The following is a 24,346-nucleotide window of genomic DNA, read 5'->3' as shown; positions in this document are numbered from 1 at the left end:
CTTCCTGCTTTGGTTTGAACGGATCTTAGATCAATGTAAAGACACTTGGAATATTTGAACCATCTGTCAGAGCCTGGCCCTGATGACTCTCACCCCTCATTTATCAGATGCTCATCTGAGGGGCAGGCGGACACCTCCACCATCCGTTATTACACAGGACAGAGGAGGCAGGGAGCCTGTGGATTCTTTAGAAAGCAGTTTTCAAACAATTTTGACTTCTTGATAAGACAACCTCCATGAACAACATATAATTAAATAGCAAGCAAGTAAAACAATTCAAGAGGAAATGTTTCCAAAAAATGTATAGCTTTCATTCACATTCAGGAGAGATGACACATTTGAAAACACAGGGCTATTTATGTACAATAATAATACGGGAATATTATGAATACCTTATGCCAATAAATAAGACAACTTAAATGAAAGGGATGAATTCCATGAAAGAAACATATTACCAAAGTTCACTCAAGAAAAAATAAATAATCTAAATAGCTCCACTGTGACATTTATCTGAGGTTTAGGTACACCAAACTCGGGAAGAACTTTCCATAAATATTCAAGACATGATCATTTTACATGATTGATTAGATTTACTGGTAAAAATCCTCACAAATTGCTTATGCTGAAAGATGCATCCTTTGTAAACAAAAGTGATGCCATGGATCCAATGGAAGAAGGATGCAAAGAAGGATCCTATGGAGGAGTCGTGTGTTGGATGCAAAAGCTGTGTGGGTGAAAATCGTTGCACGTTAGAAATGAGAGGGCCAGTAGCCTAGCACACTCAATTTTTAGATAGAGCTGTAGGCCATAGAAGGTAAGCAATTAGCTCAAGGCCACACAGCTAGTTAGTAAGAACTGAAACAATCCCTGCACAGATCCTGAATCTTTTTGAACAATGGCTAGGACAGGTTTAGGGGTGTCACTTGTAACCATGGAATAAAGCAAAGCTCATGGGATCATCCACAGGAAACGGAGCAAGACTCAGACTCATCAATGGGCATCAATACCTAAGCAAAGCAGCCTAGTTTAGCTCTGCCCTAATTGTTAAGCCAGCCAGCATCCCAACTGGGCAAAATAAATTCACACAGTCTTCCTGCAGCTGGCAATAAACAAGTGAGCTTTTCCCTGACATGGCCCTAGACAGGATGATCTAAAAAACTCCCTGAAGTGTATTAAGATTCCAAACAAAGAAGAGAGATGTTGGGGTAAAGCAGATTAAGGTGCAAACTTTTCTTCCTTCAGGGAATTCAAACTGGGTTTGGTTTTCCTCTAATTTAAAAGTAGGGAAGTCATGGTGCCAAGACCCTGACTGCAACAGAGATCCAACAGGCACCACAGAGCTCCAGCCGTGGCCCCAGTACCCACCGTGAATGCCAGAGCCAAGAGGAGCCTCACCTACATCTCTGCTGGCAAAGTGCCTGGTGGTCCTCACTGCCATGGGAGCCTGCATGACTACCACGAGCATGGCTTCCCAGGATGGCCAAAAAGACTGTAACAAGATGACGGGCATAAGGTTGCCTGCAAATGGTAGCACTCAGTATGTCACATCGTGGTTAAATCAGATTGACAACAGTGGTACCAAGGCAAGCAGGCTCCTCCGCTGAGAAGCCAGCCTCGGTGGGCAGAAACTTACATGGTTCCGGAAACAGCCCAACTGCTGCATTTGGCCGTTTGAGAGCATCATACACAAATGTTTTAACAAAGGCTACTGCCTTGTTGAGGTAAACATTGGCAGCTTCTGGCTTCTCCAGCAGTTATGGTTAAGCTTCTTTGGGATCCCTCACGATGCTATCTCTTGGCATTTGCCAAAAATATATAACTTACAGAGATGGAGTCTACTAAATAAATGGGTCTTGCTTAGCAAGATTCCAAATACACAGACCTAATGCCAGGCATGTGGTAGGCTGACAATAAATAGGTGTTGCATGAAAGAACCCAATAAATCCATAGTAGTGTTAATGAAAATAGCCCATCCGTTGAGTTCATAATCATCAGAATGTGCTGGGTGATCAAAGTAACCATATACTCATGGTTTTTCATCTGTTTCTGCCCCCCAATCTATCTAAAGCTACTTAGTCATCAACGTTCTACAGGGCCAGCACAGTCGTGGATGCTGTAAGTGGCCGCCCAGATGCCCTTTACCAGGCAATGGCCCCCATCCACCAGCTCTTTTGAATGTTGGCTGTTAAAGGTCCACCACTGCTCAATTGTCCCAGGAATGACTCTCGCTGCCTAGAGCCACTCCACTCAGGAGGTTACACACCCAACCCTACCTTCACAGGACAGCCCATAATCAACGACTGACTGATGGGGACAAGGAAGGGTACAAAAGACTTGCCCCTTACCCCAAGGTGGGACCAGCTCTGTGGAGCAATGCATGCTACAGAGCACCTGTGGGCTCAGGCTGAGGCCCGTCTCCAGCTGAGACCACATCCTTGCTTAGCTATGTCCCTGGCTCATCTTGCTGCTCTAACTCCCTTCTCCTGAGAGCTCTCCTCAATAATCACATGCCCAAGAATCCCCACCTTGAGTTCTGCTTCCAGGACCTAGACCCACACCATCGCCCAAAACTATGAAAGGCCTTTAAATTTTAAAATAGGAATGAGTGCTGTTTTGTGGCATTTTTTAAAAATTCCTAAGTAGAAGGCATTCCTTCTCTCATGTTGCATTAAAAACAACAGGCAGTTAATTACCCAGAGGTGCCTGGAGTGTCTTCAAACTATTTCTCTCACATCCTTCCTCCCTTTGTCCAGGTGCGCAATGGATCTAACATCACTTTTCCAAGAGGCCTTCTCTGAAGACTCTCAAACCACTCCATACCCATCACTCGGCAGTCCTGCTTCTTTCTTCAGAGCACTTACCACTCTTGGTGTTACAATATTTACTTGATGCTTTAACCTCTGTCTCCCCAGCCCTCTAGCTCTGCAATGTCTAATGTGATGGCCACTAGCTCTATGCGCTTATTTTCAATTTAAGTTTAAGTTAATTAAATTACTGTGCCTACCACAGTGGCATAGAGTAGACACTCGATGAATATATGTGAGTGAACGAAAGAATAGTTCACAGCGATCATCAGATTCCCCTAGATCTAATTTTGGAACTTTGACACTGAAAACTGATATTCTCAAGGGTAAGAAAAGAACGGTAAGAACATGTAAGAAAAAGTTCCTTAAAAAGCTATGAAAGGATATGACTATTACTGGTTGAATTTTTAGCGGATGGTAGTTAATTGTAGGTTAAAAAAACACAATGCCAGCCTCCAGATGGAGACAGCTAGCTAGCCAGAAACTGCTGAGAATTTTTGACAGTTTCAAGGCAGCATGGAAAATAGAAAACTTCCCTTTTTTTCCCCTGAGATGGGCAGATATTTAAAACCCCACTCCCTCCTCCCAGTAGAATAAAAATCCATTATGTATGTTTTTTCCTTTGTTAACATCCTTACTTAAGACTACTTAAAAGCCCACACATTGTGTTTATGGCCACGCAAACACGCTAGGGGCAAGACTGTCTAGAACACGCTAGAGATCCAGTCTGTCTCCTCACCCAACACTAACACTCCTCTTTATAAGGAAACAGCTTAACAAAGACCCCTACTTTGTACTCTTGATGAAGAAAGCACAACTAAACACAAAGAGAATCAGGCAACCACTGCTGTCTTTGCTTTGTAATATAGACAAAGCAACTGGAAAAAAATAAATAACTAACAAATGTTCCTGAGAACATGGAAACCACAGGGATCTTGCAACTGGTTCTGGGATTTTTCATTTATTCCCTATTTCTCCTTAATGTGAGTGTGGACTCCTGTTTTTCTTTCATACTACATCTTTGGAAAATACCATTTTCAAAACCCGTAAAGCATCTTCAGTTATGCCATTCTTGTAGAAAATGACCAATTCCTTGGAATTCTAAATGAATAGTAATAGCATTAAAAAGAACATAACAAAAGGTTCTAATAGCCAGCACACAGCATCCCCATAACCTCGTGCTCAGGAGCGTCCTCAAAGATGACTAGGGAGGCCTGCAATCCATGGGCATCAGGTGGCTCTAAGTTCCAAAAACAAAAAAGAGCTTCGATCTAGTGCACTTGGTTTCTTTCTGTTTCTTTTCTCTTTTCAAATTAATATGTCCAAAGATTTTGGTTTTCTTAACTCGAACACAAGGTGAGACCCTAACCAGGGATGTAGTATCCTTTTATTTTGTTTTATATTAACCAGTCTGACTTGCCAGGCCTGTCTTTGGCATCGCTGTAGAGCCGGCATCCTCTAACATCATCTTTTATTATCCACACTCAACATATAAACGTTCTCTTACTAACAAGTGTCAGTCATCTAAGGGAAGACTATGAGGTTGAAGCTGGTCATGTCTAGGACCAGTCAGAGACATCTACAAGCAAGTTTTAAATTCATGGAAGATTATGTCTCAAAGAGAAAACACACAATGAACCCAAGCTGTTTGTTTTCACAGGATCTGTAACTCTGCGCATGGACTGTGGGGGTGGCATCCTCTGATTCCTACCTACCACATACCCAACTCCTTTGTACACATTTTCTCTCTCTATCGCCCTCCTTTCCTCCTGAAATTTATTTCACTTCTACAGTGTATCTATTTGTTTATTCTGAGCTACCTGGAAAAGAAATTAGAGCACATGGAACCTCATGAAATAGCTTTACATGTTTTTACTTCAAAATATAATTAGAAAGTGGCGAGCAATAAGGCCAAAATTTTTAATTATGTATGTCATATTTATATTAAATATATAAATACATATGTATAAAAGCTTTCTATATAACAGCAATAACCAGTTAGGAAATATAATTTTAAAAGTAATAACATCATAATGTCAACATATATAGAATTCCTAAGAATAACTTTAGCAAGAAATGTATAGGATCGACATAAGGAAAACTACAAAAGTGAGAGAAGAAATAGAAGATCCATTTAAATGACTGTCCCTTCCAGAATGTGAAGACCTAATAAGCTAAACACATCAGTTCTTCACCATTGTAATTTGTAGGTTTGAGGCAATTTAAGCACTAATGCAATTTTTGAGAGAGGATAGGAGGGAGACAAGTAATGAAGACAATAAAATATATCACAGAGCCACAATTACAATGTCTTGGTACTTACACAAGAATAGCTGAATTTAAGGAAAAATAAAACTATAGCCCACAAATATATCCTACTTCACATAAGAATTTAATGCATAATAAAAGATCATTACGAACTAATGGGGAAGGTAAGAATAATTTTTATTCAGTATTGAAACAATTGGTTAATAACGTGGAAATAAAATGAATTTGGATTTTTATTTCACAAGGATATACTAAAATAAATTCCAGGTGAATTAAAAGCTATAGAAAAATATAGAGAAATTGTACTTTAATATTAATCAAACCACTGAAGAGGGACGGACTTTGGAAATTAGAAGCATTCAAGAAGATCATAGGTAAAAGATCCTGAGTTCTTACAGATCAGTACAGAATGGGGAAATGGAGGAAGGGCTGACTTAAGCGTTGGCACCCCAAGGGGACAGTGCTGATGCTCCGTGTCACGTAGGGATGTGCCTCAACCAATAAATGCCCAAAAGCTCAGTGGCTACCAGAATGAAAGTTTCCTGCTCATATGAATTCCAAGGTGGAGTCAGCTGCCTTCCTCCATCTCAGATCCTCCCTGTTTGACGCAGTAGCTAGAGAGAGAAGCGATGGCAGCGCTCTGGCTCTTACCTGCCTTGTATAAGGAGTCACACATCCTACTTCTACCCACAGTCCAGGGGCCCCAGTCAACCCAAAAGGGTCTTGTGTCTTGGACTGGACTCTCCCAAAAGCAGAGTTTGGGGTAAGGATTTGAGTTTAGTTGGGAGGTGATCCTGGGAAGCACTGGAGGAGAGTGAAAAAATGAGACACAACAGCGGCATGAATAAGCAGGTTACTACTGTGGGCAACCTGGGCTCAGCTCTGCTGGGGACCTCTGGGAAGAATAGGTGGAACATGCCTGAGGATTGTCTCACCAGAGAGGCAAGGAAACTGTGATATTTATCCACCCATTCCCCTCCATTAAGAAGGTTGAGAGCTGCTCCTAGGGACATTAACTCCTCAGCACTTCTGGCTTTCTCCAAGAATGGGCCAACCATGCCTCTGCAGCCAAAGAGTGCCCTCAAACAGGGTTACAGTGGATTGTGGAGGAAACATCAGAACAGGGACTATCGACAGGGACCGACAGCATCTGCTACAGAAGCGGAGCATGTGGACATCTGGGGAGCACCAGCTGTCTCTGCCACGGATATAGAGACCCAAGTTCTAGAGGATTCTGGTTGCAGCCAATCTGAAACCAACACAGCATCTGAACTAAATTGAACAAGCAGTTTCATCCAACTCATTCCTGGAAGAGGTAGTCCTCAAACCAGGTTGTTGCTGGGAGATCTGCTCCACCAACCAGCCTGAGGCCAGAAGATGCTTCTTAAAGGGTGCCCTTCTAGCTCATGGGTATGGAGATGGCTGTTAGGAAAAACGCTCTGCTAGTTAGAGGGGGTTCCAAGATGAAAACACACAGTCCCTGTCCTCAAGTAGCATGTGGTCTCTGGGGGTGACAGGTAACCACTTGCCTACAGACCATTTATTACAAATTCCAAAAAGTCACAGTGGGGGAAGCTACACATCTCCATGGACGACCTTGGAGGCTCTGCCATGAAGATGATGCCTGAATCAAGGCCAAGAGACAAGTAGAAGTTTGTCATGAGTGGAAATAAGCAGAGTGAAAGCCACTTCTGGCAGCTTGCTCATGTTGCTCCCATCAGTTGGTGTATTGGGTAAATAATTCATACAAAGAGGAAACACCAAATTACATTTTAAATTATTTAATGCCAAAAACGTTAATTAACACAAGATTTCACTCTAGCAACCACAGGGATTTGTTTTTAGTTTGTGACATTTTTATTCGCTTGTCTATTTGGGTGGCCTCATGTTCTCTGCCCTCCACTTCCCCAAAGGACAGAGTTTCCATATTCCTTGTTATATAATTACCTAGAGATCATTTAACCTGCACCACATGTGATCTCTCCTCGGAGAATTTTGAGTATCTCTGTGCAAAAAAACAGAGTGGAAAGTTGATTGGTGATGTTCTTAAAAACTGAAGGCAGATAACTATCTCATTTTATGGTATGACAGCTTCTATCTCAGAACCATGCACAATTTTCTCAATTTTTTTTCACTTTCTTCAAACATGCAGAAGACAAAAGAGTATGTACTCAATTAGGCAAAATGTTGCCAGAACCCTCTCCAATGGGTCAGAAGCAGCAGGCACAATAGAAAGGCTAACAAAGCAACTCCTATCACCCAAATGAGCACTAATTAAATGTCCTGGAGAGGAAAAATAGACCCCACAAGATGCAGCAGTTCTTCGGAAATCAGTTCAGGAAAGTTTAAGTCAGTTAGGAAAGAAGGGATGATGAATATGGCTGAGCACAGCTCTAGCCTTGAGCTCTTCTGTTCTTTTCATGGACACGTGTGGTCCTCACCCTGGTCAGTGGCACCATCAACTGCTCAGTCATCCCTGACTCCTCTTCCCTTCCCTCACCTCTCACATCCAGTCAATCTCCAATTCCTATGTATTCCACCTCCTAAATGTCTTTCAATATGACACCTTCTCTCCATTCCCTTAACTGCTTACTGCCTTGGTGCCCATGGTCATCACATCTGACCTGAAGCATCTGCTTCTAGCCTTCCTCCCTACCCTTCACCTACCCACACACCTGTTCAAAGTGAAGTCTCTAAACCATTCAGTTGATCATCTCTCTCCACTTCAGTAAACACTCCAGTGGTTTTCCACCTGTTTCTCCAATTCTGGGGGATCCTTGGACATATTTGAGGGGCTTCATGAGTTCTCTAACATTATTTTTTGTTTAACTTTGCACTTTCATTTTCATGATTATCTTTTTTAAGATTATCAGTAGAAAAACAATGGAAACATATTCTGGATCATCTGAACAACCATGTTATGACCATGTGCTGACACATCATTTCACTATATGAATTCTTGCATTTATGATGCAGTAGGCAACAAGAAATGTTATTTTAACTGTCACGGGCTAATGAGACTTAATATAGAGAGAGGAAACTGATGAGAGAATTGAGCCATCACACAATCCACGTGGCATGGCACATAGCATACCAAATTCATCAGAACCAGAAACAGTGGTTTAGTTTTAGCAAAAATAACTTCATCCATCACATTAAATTCATGAAATTAATCTGAATTTACTCGATTTGTAGATGTGTTGATATTTTATTTATATAATTCGTTTTGGTTTTATGGTTACATGAAAGCTCTAAATAGAGAGTTTAGACCTATTTAATGTTGCTATATATTTGAATTGCATTATAATAAAAATAACTTCAGCTATCACTAGGATCTACAAGATTTCTTTTCCTTTATAGAAATTCACATAATACTCCATTTGAGAACCTCTGGCCTTAAAGAATGAGGCATAAGCTCTATAACAAGGCATATGTGGGAAAGACAGTGATGTTCTCTGGACTTTCTATCCACACCGCCCAACATTTCCCAGCCCCCTCACAATGAGTCCTGGCCAATGGGCTGTGGCATAAGCAGCAACTCATCAGTTCCAGACTGAAGCATGGAAGAGGCGGAGAGCATGATCTCCCATGATCTCCTCCTGCACTGGTGACTACATAGGCCACGTTTTCCAAATGGTGTGGCTGTAAGATGGGGAAAGCTCTGTCAACTTGGCCCTCCACTGACAAGTGAGGGACACAGAGTATGAGTGAAAAGTAACCTTTGTTGGGTTAAGCTACTAAGATGATGAAGTTAATTTGTTACTACAGCAGAACGGGCCCTATCCTGACTAATACATGTTCAAGAACCAAGCTCTGTCTCCCTGATCAACTTCCCATCACAATCCATCCTCCAAATGACTCTTAGTACAGTGACCTGAATAAAGGCACCCTACCTCTACACAAGCTGTTCCTTAATCCTAGAATGCCATTCCCCATATTGTTCTGCCCTCCTCCCCTACCCCACCACTGTGACTCATCCTCCAAAACCCAGTTCAGACATAATTATTGCCAGGAAGTTTTCCTCCATTTCTCAACCCTCTTACTACCATCTCCATTACCCATGAACTCTACAGAATGCTTATCTCACCACGTAATAATCACATGTTTACATGCCTGCCTCTACCCCGCCCCCAACAGCACTGTGGTAGGGTCAGTGGCTTATTCATCTTTCCATCCTCAAGGCCAGCATGCAGGAGAAGTAGGCAGAATTTGGCCATTTGGGAAGGAAGAGCTTCCTCTAGGGGTCTGGTCCTAAGCCACAGGAAGGAAGCTGCATTCTGTCCATCACCTTCTTTAGGAAGCAGCAAGTCCCAGCTCTCTCTGCCCCAGCTCCAGGTCAGACCTGCTTAGGAGGTCCAAACCCTCCCCGTCATCTCAAACACAGTGTTCTTCAGCCCCCACAAAGGACTCAGACTTTACCTTGGGAGGAGTGGCCCAGGGCCTTATACTCACAGTGTGGTCCCCAAACGAGCAACACCTACAGAACTTCAGAGCTAGCGAGCAGAGCAGAATGTCAGGCTCCACCCAAGACCTCCTCAATCAGAAACTGCATTTTAACAAGATCCCCCAGAGGATTCATATGCCCAATAATATTTGAGAAGCACTGGCCCAAGACACCCAAACAGAATTCTAGCCTAAAAGGTAACTTTAATAACAATATATTCTATTTGTAATAATATCAGCTGAGTGCTTTACATCACTTAATCCTCAGAACAATTCGTTCATGTTCATTTTACCAATGAGGAAACTGAGGCTCAGAGTGGTTGGGTACCTTTCCCAGGATCACACAGCTTTGAAGTGTCAGAGTCAGGATTTAAAGGCAGTTCTGATGGATCAAGAGCTCTAACCCCCATAACGACACACTACACAGCACCCTGCCATTTGCGAAGTTCTGTGAACACTTTGCCTTCAAGACCAGCCCAAGCCGCTCAGGAGACTCCCCTGTCCCTTCATACAGCTGCTGAACTAGTGCTCCTCTCTGTTCCATCACTTACTACGCACACCACAGTGCCTCCACATACACCACTGTCCCCAAGAGACAGCCAGTTCTCCCTGGGTAAGGATTTTATAGGCTTGCTCAATAACTGTTTGATGAGTCAATGAAAATATGTGCCCTTTGATCATCAAACAACCCTCTGAAGTCAGCTGGGCAATTATTAAGAAAAGAAAGATGAAGACACTGAGGTTCCCAGAGAAGTTCAGTGACTTGCCCCAGGTCACCGGGAAGCCCCGGACCTCTGGGGTTGGAACTCAACTCCCCAGTTCCCAGTACAGATGTCTTCTTCCCACTCTTCCACTCTCCCTGTATTTCCCTCTTCTGACATCATTACCAGGCATTTAACAAAAACATCCTTTTCAAACAACTCTCCCACATATGCATCTTCAAAAGGGGTTCTGCTTTACCAAGAGATGGCCCAAATTTAGACACTAACAAGAGGTCACCAAAGGAAAAAGTGCGGAAACTCTGGATAATAGATACAACAGGCCCCTGGGACTCAAGGAAAGGAAACCTCCACAGGCAAGAGCCTCTGCCTAAAGCAGCCCATCTGAGCCCCTACACAATGACGCCACAAGGCAGAGGCCCCTTGGAACGACAGGCTGGTGGAGACCTGCCCACCCTCCCTGACCACCACCGCCTGCAGTCTGGGGTACTGTGGCTCCACTGGCCAAAATAGCCTTTCCCTTCCCTTTATTGGCTGTAGAAAGAAGCCAAGACATTTAACCAGCTCGTCCAGAGAAAAGTAAAACATCTGCCTAAAATATTCAAATATTTAGGAAAACATAGGAGGCAAATTTCCCTTGAACTGGGAAAAAGAGGTATGAGAGGAGCCAAGAAATAAGATCCTGGGATAACTAAGGAACTCTCCATTTTGTTTTGCTTCTCTGAGCACCAGGCACAAGCACCACGCCACCCCATCTGTTGGGCATTGCCAAAGGCACCCAGATGAGGAGACTAATGGGCACTGAATCCCATGCCTGGGCACAGGACTCCATCCTCCCAGAAGGAGGCATCTTGTGCAAATTCATACAAAGGCACCCTACAGGCTAGCACAGGCTACCCATTACTATGATACAGTCTTACTCAGATATCACGGGAGGAAAAATACATTGAGAGTGAGAGGGTCCATGTTTTTGGTTGGGTTCCCAAGAATCAGATCCCGAATAAGAATTCCTATGAAAGTGTTTTATTAGGAAGTATTCCTAGGAAAAGCTGGTAGGGGGGCAAAGAAGAGAGACAAGAAAGAGAAGCAAGCCCAGAAAGACTCACAGAGGTCAACCTGACACAACTCCACAGTGGATCTCTGAGTGTCTCAATCAAGGGCAAGGGAACTGGACTATTTATCCTCCAGCACCTACAGTGATTGGTTAGGGGCTGCCGCTGGGGGAGATGTCAATTCCCAGGCACTCCTTGCTCTTGGTTCCTATAGACCAAGCAGATTCCAGAAGCCCTTGTGTCATCCTCCAACAAAGAGAAGGGGCTGGCAGTTGGGAATGAAAGAGCTCAGGGCACCAATGTGCACAAAAATGGCAAAGGACTCGGAGAGGATAGAGCGTAGACCTGAAGCACCTGGGACGGTCCAAAGACCAGTATTTCTTTCTCCTAGTCTTGCCCAAAGCCTGGCCATGATAACAGGAAGACTCCAACTCCAGTATTCTGAGCCTCACGGGGTTCTCATGCAGGGCTTCTTTCCCTCCTCACTTCGTTTAGCTCATCATCAAGCAACATGGCTCAGAGACCTCTCAGACCTAAATGGAATGAGTTACAAAGCATCTTTCAGAAATTGTTTTCTGCCTCTGTTCCTTCTCCAGTGAAGCACCTTATGGCACCACCCAAAGCAATCCAAATACTAAACTGAAATTCTTTTCTGAAGTTGGACTGCCCAGAAAACCCAATATCCCTTTCCTTTTCCTCCTCCTGGGGCCCCCACTTCTTGCTACCTTGCCCCTTAAGGATGAGCACAATGCCTGGCTACTGCTCTAGATGCCTCCCTCATGGTGATTGTTGGCTCAACACTAGCCCAACAGATCTCTTTTATAAGCATGGACATGGACTAACTTCACAGCTCCTAACACAACCACCAAAGCACAGGACCACCTCATGCCAAGATGCTTCATGAAAAGCAACCCCAAAGGTAGGGCCCAGCTTCAATTTGATAGCTGTCATCTTGGACAATACACCAAGGAAAGGAAGGGATGTAGGAATCAACAGGGAGAGGGTGAGTTGGAGTGATGACTAACTGTTGGGGATGAATAACAACTGAGTTCCCTCCACAACTTCTCCTCACCCCCAACTCCCAGCAGGCGGATACTCTGAAAAGGTGTCCCCAGACGCCTCTGCCCAGCACTGGTGCAGTCTTCTCTCTACCTCACAACACCTCGCCCCCAGAGCCAGACGTGCAAGGCAGTGTAAATGCGGTCCTATATTTGAAATTAATTGATGGGATATTTCACAAACTCATGGTTTGTTTCCGTTAATTCTCAAATCCTTTGCCTCTAGCCTTTTTCCTAAGGGTCTTTAGTGCTTCTGTGTGTTTCTTTATCTAGTTCTAAGGAGAGTTTCCCTTCCTTTAGCTAGGTCAGAGAGTCTGGAAGCCTGGGTTCAAATCCCAACTCCACCGTTATCAAGCCACGCGACCTTGAGCAAGTCAAGACTTCTGGGCACCTCCGTTTTCTCATCTGAGAAATGGGGATAATTCCACCTTCCTGACAGGTTTTGAAGAGGAGGAGGTCAACTCTGGTAAAGCACCTGGCACGTTGAGATGCTCAATAAATGTCAGCTCCCTCCCTGGCGCCTTCCCTCTTCTGCACCTTGCAAAATGCCCACGCGTTTCCCAGGAAGGTCCCTCTGGCTGGAGAGGGAGAGGAAACCAGCTCCGGATAGCGTTATCTCCAGTAAGCGAGTTTCAGCGGTGTGGACACACACACACACACACACACACACACACACACACACACACGGCACGCTTCGGGGACCCCCGCGGGACTGGCACTGCTGCTCCCTCCTGCAAGGAGCGGGGTCTCCAGGCAAGGCGACAGAAGAGCTCCCACGCCAGCCAGGCGGCGTCGCCGACCGGTCCGCGGGAGCGCACGGCACTTACCCGGGGCAGGCCGAGCAGGGCAGCCGGGGCCGGGCCGGGCCGGGGGCGGTGGCGGGCGCGGGGTGGGCGCGGCGGCAGGCATGGCGCGGCGGCGGGCTCGGGGCGAGCGAGGCGCGGCGGTGCAGAGCGGGGCCGCGACTCGACGGCCGAGAGGCACGGACAGGCGGGGCGCAACGCGAGCGGCGACGAGCCCGCGCCCGCCTTCTCTCCTCTTTCCCCGCCGCTGCCCTCCCCGCGCCGCGCCGCGCCCGGCGACAGCCACCGGGAACGTCTCCGGGGGCGCTGGGCTTAGCAACCGCGCGCCCGCCGCACCTCCCTCCCCGCGCCCGCCCCGCCCCGCCGTGCGCGCCGCGCGGGACCCTGGAGGCCGGGCGGGGCTGGGCTTCGAACTTGCGCCCGCACCCTCTACTTAGCCAGTGAGCGCCCGAAGGTGGCCTCTGGGGACCCCTCAGCAGCCCCGCCTCTCTCCGCCCCGCTAGCTCCAGCCTTTCTGCGCTCCCTCCCCGCCCCGCGCCCCTGTGGAGCCGGGCTGCTCGGCTTTGAAAGTGAGCCTCACCCCCGTTCTCTGTTGGTGGCCGACCAAAGGCGTCCCAGGAACCCCCAGCAGCTGCCCGTGCCGGCAGTTCAGGACATCCCGCACCACTCCCATCCTCTTGCCCGCTTCCCACTACTCTCATACAAGGACTTTAGGGCCCACAGCCGCCCTACATCCTTGTTGCCCCCCAGATTCAAAGACCTGCTCACACCCTGGTCCACACTTGTGGCCTCAAAGATACAGGCTGCAAGACATCCCTCCAGCCTCGTGTCTTCCTGGTACTCTGTAAAAGCTGACCAATGCCCCTTGCATTGTTATACCCCTTCGGAGCACAACACACAGATCACCCAGGTCTGCAGTCACAGTCCCCAGCCCTGGGGGCCCATATCCTCAAGTACTTGTTCCCAGGACCCTCCTGGGAGAATGAGGAATGCTAGGAAAAACCATGCCCACCTCTCCACATGGCCACTGATAGGATTACAGCAGTGGTCTTGATTTTGCCTTGATCCATCAGGTCATGTAGTATCCAGGGTTGGTGTTCTGTGAAATTGTTCATGTTCGACAGAACACCAGGGCTGAGCTGATAGTACCAAGCCAGCTCCCAGATGTCAGGGCCTGTCTTTCTCTTTCTCACACATAACAAGTCTAGAAGAAGGCAGTTCCCTGTTGCTTGGTCTTCTCAGGGATGACCTTAGGACCCAGTCTCTTTCCAGGCTTCCACTTGGCCACCTTCAACATATTGCCTTCTCTTCTCGGACTTGTTGTCTCAGGGTCACAAAATGGCTGCTGCAGCCTCATGAAACCACTGTGTGAAAAAGAGCTTCTGCTTCTAGCTGGTTTGATGACCAGACCATCCAAAGTGATCATCAGGGACCATTTTCAGCAATCCAGTTCACCCACAGTGAACAAAATGAAAAATGACCTGCCTCCAAGTCGCTCACCTTCTAGAGGGGTGGGGAGACAGATAATGAAATAATCAAGTATGGTGATGAATGGTAAGGAGGAAAATGAGGCCAGGAAAGGGGAATGAGGAATGTTGTCATTTTAAGTTGGAGAGTCAGGAAAGACCTCATTGACAAGGTGACATTTGAGCAAAAGCCTGAAGGAAGAGATTATTTGGAAATTTCTCTTGGAGGTAAGTGCCCCTCAGCTACTTAAATACTTTCTTTTTAAAAGCCTTAACAACCACTCTTCTGGCCCTATCATTTATATTTTAAGAGTAAATAAAACTTAAGTAAATTGAGTTCTAGTAAAAGGTTTAACCTTTGCTGAGGAGAAATCATATGACTTATATTTTCTTTCTTGCAAAAGCAGCAGTCCAGTGGTGTTTAATTACTGGCTGGATAATCATCATTTATATGTTAATTAGATGTACACATTAAACAAGTATAATGAACACCTTAACTCAAGTTATCAGATTCCCCCACAACAGTGAGGGATAAACCTACACATCCTGTTGAACACTGTGGAAGAAATTGCTAGTTGCCTACTCCATACCTCTTCTCTCTTTCTGACCTGGTAACAGATACCAATTTTTAGCTGAGCACACTGCAACTTGGAATAAAGAATATGTTTCCTAGCCTCCCTTGCAGCCAGGAATGGCCATATGAAAAGTTTCTGGCTAATGAAATAGAATTGGTGTTGTGTGGGAGTTTCAGACCGGCTCTTTAAAAATGCTGATGTGGTTAATAGGTACATTCCTTTGTGCCTCTCAACCCCCTCCTTTCTTCTTGGATTTCAGGTTTGTGGTAGGTTGGATTATTGCTTTCAACTCTTCGCTCCATCCCTTAATAGAATTAGACAATCCACTCTTTATGGAGTGTACTTCCCTGACCTTGATTTTAGACTTGGCCATTTTACTTTGGCCAATGGGATGGATGTTATTGGAGATAATGTGAACAGAGACTTGGAATGTAGTCCTGTGGTTTGCTTTGCCCTTCTGCCAACAGCCCAGGTAGCTGCTGGTCCAAGGAAAATGTGGAGAAACATGCAGCAGACCTAAACTTCAAACGACAGCTAGAATTCAGCCACCTGCAGCCTGAAGCAGAGCTACCCCAGCAGACCTGCAGACATATGAGTGAGATAAATAAATGCCCATTTGTGTAAGCTACTGAGTTTGGGCTTGGTTTGTTTCTCAGCATTATTGTAGCAAAAGCTAGCTAACATGGAGATTGATGATGGCTGGAGCTCCAACAGCCATCTTGGGTGAAGCCAAGCCCTCAGGATTGCAGAGCAGAAAAACAGAAGAAGCCTGAGTCCCTTATGACAACGTGGAGCTACCACACCACACTTTCCTTTAAGAGGGAGTAAATCCTCATATGTTTAACCTACTATAGTCAGAGCCTCTTGTTAGCTTCTAAATGATGATTTGTATCAATTCACTCAAAAAAGAAAACACTTTGTTTTCATATTAAGAAAAACATTAAATACAGACATTTGCAATAATTTAAACGTAAATTAGAAGAAAGGGAACCTCATGCTTATAGTGAGCCACTTAACTAGCAACTCTTTTAGCATAGCTGAAGAAAAGGGAGTAATAGCCCTGGTGGTCTAGGCTAGGTGTCAGAGCCATTTGGGTTGCAAGTGAGCAAAATTCACTCAGGCAGCTCAGGTTAATTGACGAGGAGCACAAGATCTTTTAAGGCCATCTGAAGAAATATCACAGACATCCAAAAGGAGATTGGCCACCACATCATGACCTTACTCTCAAAGGTCCTCCACAATTGCTACATCTCAGAATCCAGTTTCTCCAAAGACAGAATATACGTGGCCCAGTTATTTATTCTGACCAGGCTGCTTAAACTGCTGGCCAATCACTGGATTGGCTTCTTTGGGGGAGGTGTCCAGCCCTGGTCCCAACAGTCATGACTCCATGGGAAAGAGGCTAGAAGAAGTAGGATGGAAGTGGAAGCTAGAGGATGGGATGATTGCCTCTCTGAGGCTGTTCAGAGGATGTTTTAAGCCAGGAGGGGGAAATACATGTGGCAGGGAAATTGACTGACATATTCAGGACACCAGGTAGGCTTTGTTGAGGACGGAGGTAGAAACATTTCCAGGAGATCAAGCCTGGGTGGGACACCATTGTGTTTTCAGGAGAAGCTTGCAGGGAGACCTAGATAAACGGGTGATGGAGCTTCCAAGAGAACTTTCCCTACTTCACAGCATTACCCCAGATGACTCCAGGTTGAGATCTGGAGAAAGGAGAAAAGTTCAGAGTCTTACATAGATCACTATTCCAACAAATCTGCAGTGTTTTCCTCAGTGACACTTTACATTTCTTCCCGTCACATTGATAGAACATTTCTAGGTTGCCTCCTCGCCCCCAGCTGTCACCATCTCCCTTCTTAACCTCCCCAGGTAAACTTCTCGAGAGATCCCTTCGCATTTCCCATCTACGCTCCCTCTCTTCTGCTGAGCTGCTCAGATCTGCTGCAGTCTGACTTGCTTTTTCTCTTGCCGCGTTGCTGCTTTCCCTGCACTCCTAACGACCTCTGATCTGCCAGACTCAGTGAGCACAATTCAGTCCTTGTTTTATTTCGTTTCACTGGAAACTCTCCCCTCTCCTGACTTCTAAAGCACTGGTTGCTTTCGGTTCTACCGCACCTTAAAGCAAACATTTTTACTGCGTTGTGGGTCTCTCTTCCTCCAATGATTCCTTAAATTGCTATTTCTCGGAGCTTTATTCTTATCTTTGGTAGATTCTCCCTGCGTTATCTTATCCAATCCTTCGTTTTGACTTGCGAACAATTTCATCTCCTCTCTCTCAAGATCCAACTCAGTTGCCTACCAGACAACTCCTCACAGATCACTCAGGCACCTTTTATGACATATCCAAAACAAAACTCATCATCTTTCCCCCAAAATCTGTCTCTCCTACTGGATTCTTGGTCTTATTTGATTCAGTTGTCCAAGCCATAAACTCAGGGATTAATGTGAATCCTGCGTCCAGTCACCAAATCCTCTGCTCTCTCCTCTTCCTCCTCTCTGCCTCCCTGCCATTGCCTTATTCAAACTCTCGTTACATCCCACATCCCAGCTAGAACATCCCAAGCATCTCCTCCATTACGCTGCTGCATCCTTTTCATCCTTACTCCCAGATCATCAGCCTTACTAGAGTCAAAGAAATCTTTCTCAATATTGATCGAGTGGTTATGTCATTTCTCCATTTAAAATCTGCCAATGGCTCTATGTCTCCTGAGAGTTAAAATCTAAACCCCTTAGAATGCCCTTCAAGACCCTTCAACCTCTAGTCCTGTCTACCTGTCCATCCTCATCTCCTGTCATTCCCCCATGGATACTGTGGGCTCCAGCTAGTGCAAATTCCTTACTTTGTCTTGGCCACCATCTCTTTCCCTGCACTGCTTTCACCTTTCATCTGCCCCTGTGCAGCCCTCACTCAAGCATCACCTCCTCACGGTAAGCAACTGGCAAGCCTTGATTCAAGCCCTAACTACTCTGCCCTCCCTACCAGCAGAAAGATAGGAAAGTAGGGTGTTGGAAATGATTGCATTATGGCTGATCTGATCCCTCCCCAATGCTGACAACTGACCCAGTCAGTGGCAACTTTCATTCAGCTGGTGACTCTTATCTACCTTAAAGTCACCCCAAATGCCTCAGTCTGGTTGGAAAGACTCATGATGTTTCATCCAAGTCCACACTAGTGGAAGGTTTCAAAAAGGAAAAAGAAGTCAAAACTGCTGCCTAAGATAGACTACGGGATTACCCATGGATGTCACTGACGCGTATAATCTTTCTTCTCACTCTAGTCAGAGAACTGTGTGTCAGCTGTGTGTAGACATGATTTAAGGAATATATCTAAAATGCATTACCACTTTTCCTGGATACAAGCTCCTGCTTTTAAGCGAATCAGTTTGTTTCCAATGTCTGCTAAAGTTGCCATCTGGGCCCTCCTGATGCCCGAGAATATGGCTCTCAGTGCCATAAAAGCAAGCTGCACATAATTGTTTCTGTATTATAGCAATAAAAACAAACTCATTTGCAAAACTACTAATCAATTTTCAAATGTGGAATAGTAATAAAAGGAAAGTCCAAAACAGTCTCAAGTCCTTACAGTATAATAGTAGATTCAGGGCAAGATTTAAAGTATCATGAGATACTATGTTACTTTTAAAACTTGATCAGCATTTCTCAGAACACTGCCTATATTTAGATATAATAGCTACAAAACTGAGCTGGGCTTAAGTCTGAAAAAGCTAGACTACAGAACAAAAATATGTGTAATCTCTATTGAATTGCCAAATTTGCCCTCAAAAACGAAGAGATAATAAGTAAATAATATCCAGTCCTAAGATTCCAGAATAAGACATGTAAGCACACAAAGTTAAAGACATACATGTGCATAAGCACATTTGTAAAATGTATATGTATTTTCATGCCTATGTATGGGACATACTGAAACTGAAAATGATACAGAGATTTCTAAATTAAGGGCTCAAATTCTCTTATTTAAAAACTTAAAATAAATTTATCAGTGATTCAGTTGGCCTTTAGAGAAATTCTTCCTGTTTATCTCAATGTCAAGCAAAGATATAAGGTCACCTTAGATATGGGTGCTGTCCCCAAAGATAAACAGAGAGAAAGTGGACAGATCTCTCCCGTTTCTTACAGTTAGCTGAAGCAGTGCTGCTCTAGAGCAGGAGTCTGCAAACTACATGGACCTCACAGCCAAATCCGGCCCACTGCCATCTTGTGTAAATAAAGTTTTATTGGAATACAGCCACACCTATTCATTTACATGTTGTCTACACTGCTTTTGAATAGTTGTAATGGAGATGGTATATTCCAAAAATGTTTATTACCTAGTCCTTCAGAGAAAAAGTTTGTAGAGCCCTGCTGTAGTGTCAGCACATCTCTGTGTTCCGTCTTTGGATGAAATGGAGAAGAGTAAGCCACCAAAATCTACTTATTTATATGTTTAATAATGATGAGAATTTTTGTGGGAAAAAATAAAGCTCCTCATTCTCAGGTTCAAGAATGTCGTTCTAGTGTAATCTAACACTTTCAGTGTCCAACTCACTCAGTAGATTTACCCCCACCCCCTCCAAAATTCTCCAAATCTCCACCAAGTAGAGAAGTCCAATACAAAAGGAGATATGAACATTTCTGAACTATCTATCAGGAGCTTCCACAAAGGGTCACCTCTTTAAAACCTCATAACGTTATGAGAGAGGGTCATTCTGGCTGTCTTTCTGAGGCTGTCTCCTGTTTTTAAACACTTTGAGAAAGCTGAGAATTGGACAGTTAGGAAACTCACCCAAAGTCACACAACAGCCTCATAAGTTGTGGAGGCAAAATTGGAATCCAGGTCTGTCTGAGTCCAGTGCCCATGCTCCTTCCACCATACCTTGCTACCTGATTGATTTATCCACTTGTTCAACCAATAAATAATTATCGAGCACTTCAGGGGTGTCTACTATGTTTAGTCACTATGCCAGGCACCAAGGACACAAAGATCATCAAAAACAATGAAGAGTGACTGACACCAGGGTGAGATACATTTAAATAAGATTGATGTGACCTGACCCTCCACCCCAGAAACCCCTCAATCCATGATACAACAAAGAAAACTGAGTAAGCACACCCTTATGAAAGACAGTTCCATAACTTTATTTCTCTAAAAGATGTAATACTGACTAATTAGACTGTAAGCCTGAAGTCCATGCATGGTACATAGATCGTTGATACGATGTCAGAGAAGTTGCCTGGCTCGTGAAATCTGAAGCAATTTCTCATACCAATTCAGTTTCTTTTCTCTAGATTACTTTTGAATTTCTATTAACCACAACACCGGACGTAATTCTAATGTCCTGTTGATATGGAACTCACCAGACTATTATGAGTCATACACAGTCACTATGTTGAAAAATTGGATACAATAGGAAAGAGCAATCTGTATTATGTGTGTGTACATGATAGAAGTGACTTCAGCTTAGATTTGGACAAAGCACTGCAAAATATCCAACTCTTGACATATGCATGGCATGTATATGAGGGAGAAGTGTTCAATGACTTTCATGCTCCGGGAGAAGAGATTGTTTGAGGAGCTGTGTTAAACTGGAAAACCAGTGTTGAGGTCAGGGCTGATGGAGCATCAGCCACATGTCAAACGAAAAAGAATATTCCTATACAGTTAAGGGCCTGCTCCTGCAAGACAACCCATACACAGCTTTGACTGAGACTAGTCAGTGGTCAACAGCATGCCCTCTGGTCCTGGAAGCTGTAAACATCATGGTCATGATCAAACCACAGCCACTTAGTATTTGCCTGCTCAGCATGCTGTGAGAAGAAACGGGCAACAAGAACAACTTTGCTCTTCCCACCTTAAAGTATGATTGCAGTCAAGAAGTGTGCTTACATTAAATTATGGAGATGAGACTGTAAAAATAGTTTTGTGATGTCACTGATAATATAAAAAAAGACCTCTTCTATAATTCCAAGTGGCAAATGTCAGTGACATATTCAGTATCTCAGAGAGGCTGAACTCATAACCTCAAGGTTAATATATCACAATTGTAAATATCAAAGATAAAGTATCAGATTTCATAAGGAGGTTCAGCTGTGGTACAAATGACTCCATCACTGAGTAGGATTTCTTCCCAACACTTCATTTTCTTTATCAATCAGAGAAAGAATATCATATTATTGTTTAGAAGCCACATTCAAATACTGCACCAAACCCTGAAGAAATTCTTTCCTGGGCCAGGTCATCCAAGTGCAGAACAGGAATGCAAGTCGTGTGCTCTTCCAAGCTCAAACATACACCCTCCTGGGCTCAGAGTGCCATGTAACCGTCGACCTCACAGACTTTGAGGGTAGTCTTCAGTAAGAAATTGCTCCATAATTTCTGGGTGATAGTGCAATTCCAATATCCAAACCAACTAAGAGAGCTATCAAACACCTGCTGGTATCCTGAGTGCCCACAATTGTGACTTAGGAGAAATGAGGAGTTAGAAAAGGAAACAGCTAGAGAGAGTGAGCCTGGCCTGCTGTTCAAGCTGGCAGATATGGATACCCTAGTGGAAAAAATATTCTCCTAGATGATCTGAAGCTATTGTTAGGAGTCTTGACTTTTTAATGTCATGCTTTGCAATATTTGAAACTTGTGATGATTTTTTGAACCTGAAGTTGGTAAATATGTGATCTAAAACCTTATGAGTGGTCTAAATTAAAAAACAGAGTAATTTTCCAAAGTTAATAGAATTTTTGTTAAAACAACAACTGCAGCATAGCGATTTTTGCAACATGAAAACAGGACAGTCATGGCTGGGTCTGGATAACCATTGTCTTTTGTATGTGGTCTTTGTCCTTTTCACTTGCATAGAAACTTCCTGGTTTGAAATTTCAAGAATTTTGCAAGTGTTCCATGAATCTCTAGACCATCCCACTTACACTGAGAGTGGGTGGAAAACATGAGACCCAGCAAAATGAAACAGCCTCTTCTGTGTCAGAGAGGAGAATAAAGATGAAAAAAAATGTCCTAACTTTGCTCTGGTTGACTTTTAATAATGTCGTTTCTTGCAGCATTCTAGCAACAAGAAAATCGGACAAAACCCCCTCAAATTATCCCTAAATTTCAGAGAAAGTATTTTTAAAGCTATTTTCAGGAAAGCGTTTTAAAAGCACAATTATCTAACAAAGCAAAACTGATAATTATGTAATTCCACAGCACTTGGCAGCATGATAACTTTTGTTTAAAGGAATCGGTGGGATTCTTTTTACTCCTTCATGTCTGCAGAGTTTTGTGTCTTAGATCGCTGGAGATCTCTAGTGCAGAACAACAAGGTTATCATCAGTCAAATATCTTGCAGGAACAGACACTATTTATCTTAGTCTTCAGGTAAACAAAAGTTGAAGAGTGCAAATGGCAATTACTGGCAATGAAAATGGTCAAGATATGGCTTAAAGAATGTTTTCTCTGAAAAATGAAAGCAAATCACACACAATCAGTGACAGAAGACTTGCTTCCCAGAAAGATGGCACCTCCTACACCTTGAACTTTAAGAAGGTATCACCTTGGTTCTTAGACAGAACCTCAGTTATACAGCAACTATAATATATTAAGCTCTGTGTTGCTAGCTTTATATAAAAGGTCTTATTTACTCCTCGTGACAACCTGTGTGCGGAAATTGTATGCCCATTTCAAAAATGAATCAGATGAGCCTTTCCGCGCTGCCCGGCGAGGGGTCCATACGGCGTTGTTCTGGGTTCCCGTCGTAACTTAAAAGGGAAGCTTTCACAATATCCGGAGCCCTTGACGTCCTGCAAATGAAGGAGGAGGATGTCCTCAAATTCCTTGCAGCAGGAACCCACTTAGGTGGCACCAACCTTGACTTCCAGATGGAACAGTAGATCTACAAAAGGAAAAGTGATGGCATCTACATCATAAATTTGAAGAGAACCTGGGAGAAGCTGCTGCTGGCAGCTCGTGCCATTGTTGCCATTGAAAACCCAGCTGACGTCAGTGTCATATCCTCCAGGAATACTGGCCAGCAAGCTGTGCTGAAGTTTGCTGCTGCCACTGGAGCCACTCCTATTGCTGGCCGCTTCACTCCTGAAACCTTCATTAACCAGATCCAGGCAGCCTTCCGGGAACCGAGACTTCTGGTGGTAACTGATCCCAGGGCTGACCACCAGCCTCTCACAGAGGCGTCCTATGTTAACCTGCCTACCATTGCTCTGTGTAACACAGACTCTCCCCTGCGCTATGTGGACATCGCCATCCCATGCAACAATAAGGGAGCTCACTCTGTGGGTCTGATGTGGTGGATGCTTGCCCGGGAAGTTCTGCGCATGCGGGGTACCATCTCCCGTGAACACCCATGGGAGGTCATGCCTGATCTCTACTTCTACAGAGATCCTGAAGAGATTGAAAAGGAAGAGCAGGCTGCTGCTGAAAAGGCTGTGACCAAGGAGGAATTTCAGGGTGAATGGACTGCTCCTGCTCCTGAGTTCACTGCTACTCAACCTGAGGTTGCAGACTGGTCTGAAGGCGTGCAGGTGCCCTCTGTGCCTATTCAGCAGTTCCCTACTGAAGACTGGAGTGTTCAGCCTGCCACTGAAGACTGGTCTGCAGCTCCCACTGCTCAGGCCACTGAGTGGGTAGGAACAACCACTGAGTGGTCTTAAGCTGTTCTTCCACAAACTCGGAAAATGGAAATAAGGTTGACGGAAAATAAACAAGTTTCTAAAAAAAAAAAAAAAAATGAATCAGATGAGAAAACTCTCTAAGACCACACAGTTAATAAGCAACAAAGGCAGGATTTGAACCCAAGTCTGTCTGACACCAAAGTCTATGTTCATTTACTAGCCCACACTGTTACAGGCTGGGAAGTGAGTGTAGTAGTTTTTGCTGTGCAATAAACAAACCCAACACTTAGTGCCTTAAAATCACAACTACGTAACTTGTTTTATGATTTAATGATTTAGGCTGGGCTCAGATGGGCAGTTCCTCTTGTCTTGGATAGGCTCATTCGTACACCTGCAGTCAGCTGATAGGTTGGCTGGGGACTATCTGGTCTAGGGTGGCCTTGGCTGGCGTGGATTGTATCTGATCCATGTAGTCTCTAATCTTTCAACAGGTTAGCTCAGGCCTGTACAGATACAGATAGGCCTGGGCAATG

The 24,346-nt window shown here is 44.4% G+C and overlaps 1 protein-coding gene and 1 pseudogene across 2 annotated transcripts in view; one reads left to right on the top strand and one right to left on the bottom strand.

Moving 5' to 3' along the window:
• DCLK3 (doublecortin like kinase 3) overlaps positions 1–13,548 on the bottom strand; it is a 49,121-nt gene extending 35,573 nt beyond the window's left edge. Inside the window, exon 1 of one of the 2 annotated variants that reach the window (XM_044754724.2) lies at positions 13,172–13,548. In XM_044754724.2, coding sequence (XP_044610659.2) covers positions 13,172–13,253 — 82 coding nt within the window. In that variant the 5' untranslated portion in view covers positions 13,254–13,548. The remainder of the gene's footprint in view (positions 1–13,171) is intronic. The other variant, XM_044754725.2, reaches the window with a different exon arrangement.
• A 9,395-nt stretch (positions 13,549–22,943) lies between these two features.
• Positions 22,944–23,929, top strand: LOC106834281 (small ribosomal subunit protein uS2-like; annotated as a pseudogene).
• Positions 23,930–24,346: the final 417 nt, after the last annotated feature.

The sequence above is a fragment of the Equus asinus genome, chromosome 21 (assembly GCF_041296235.1).
Source record: "Equus asinus isolate D_3611 breed Donkey chromosome 21, EquAss-T2T_v2, whole genome shotgun sequence".
Classification (NCBI taxonomy): Eukaryota; Metazoa; Chordata; class Mammalia; order Perissodactyla; family Equidae; genus Equus; species Equus asinus.
Note: the sequence above shows the minus strand (reverse complement) of the source record. Positions and strands in the feature narration are given on the sequence as shown.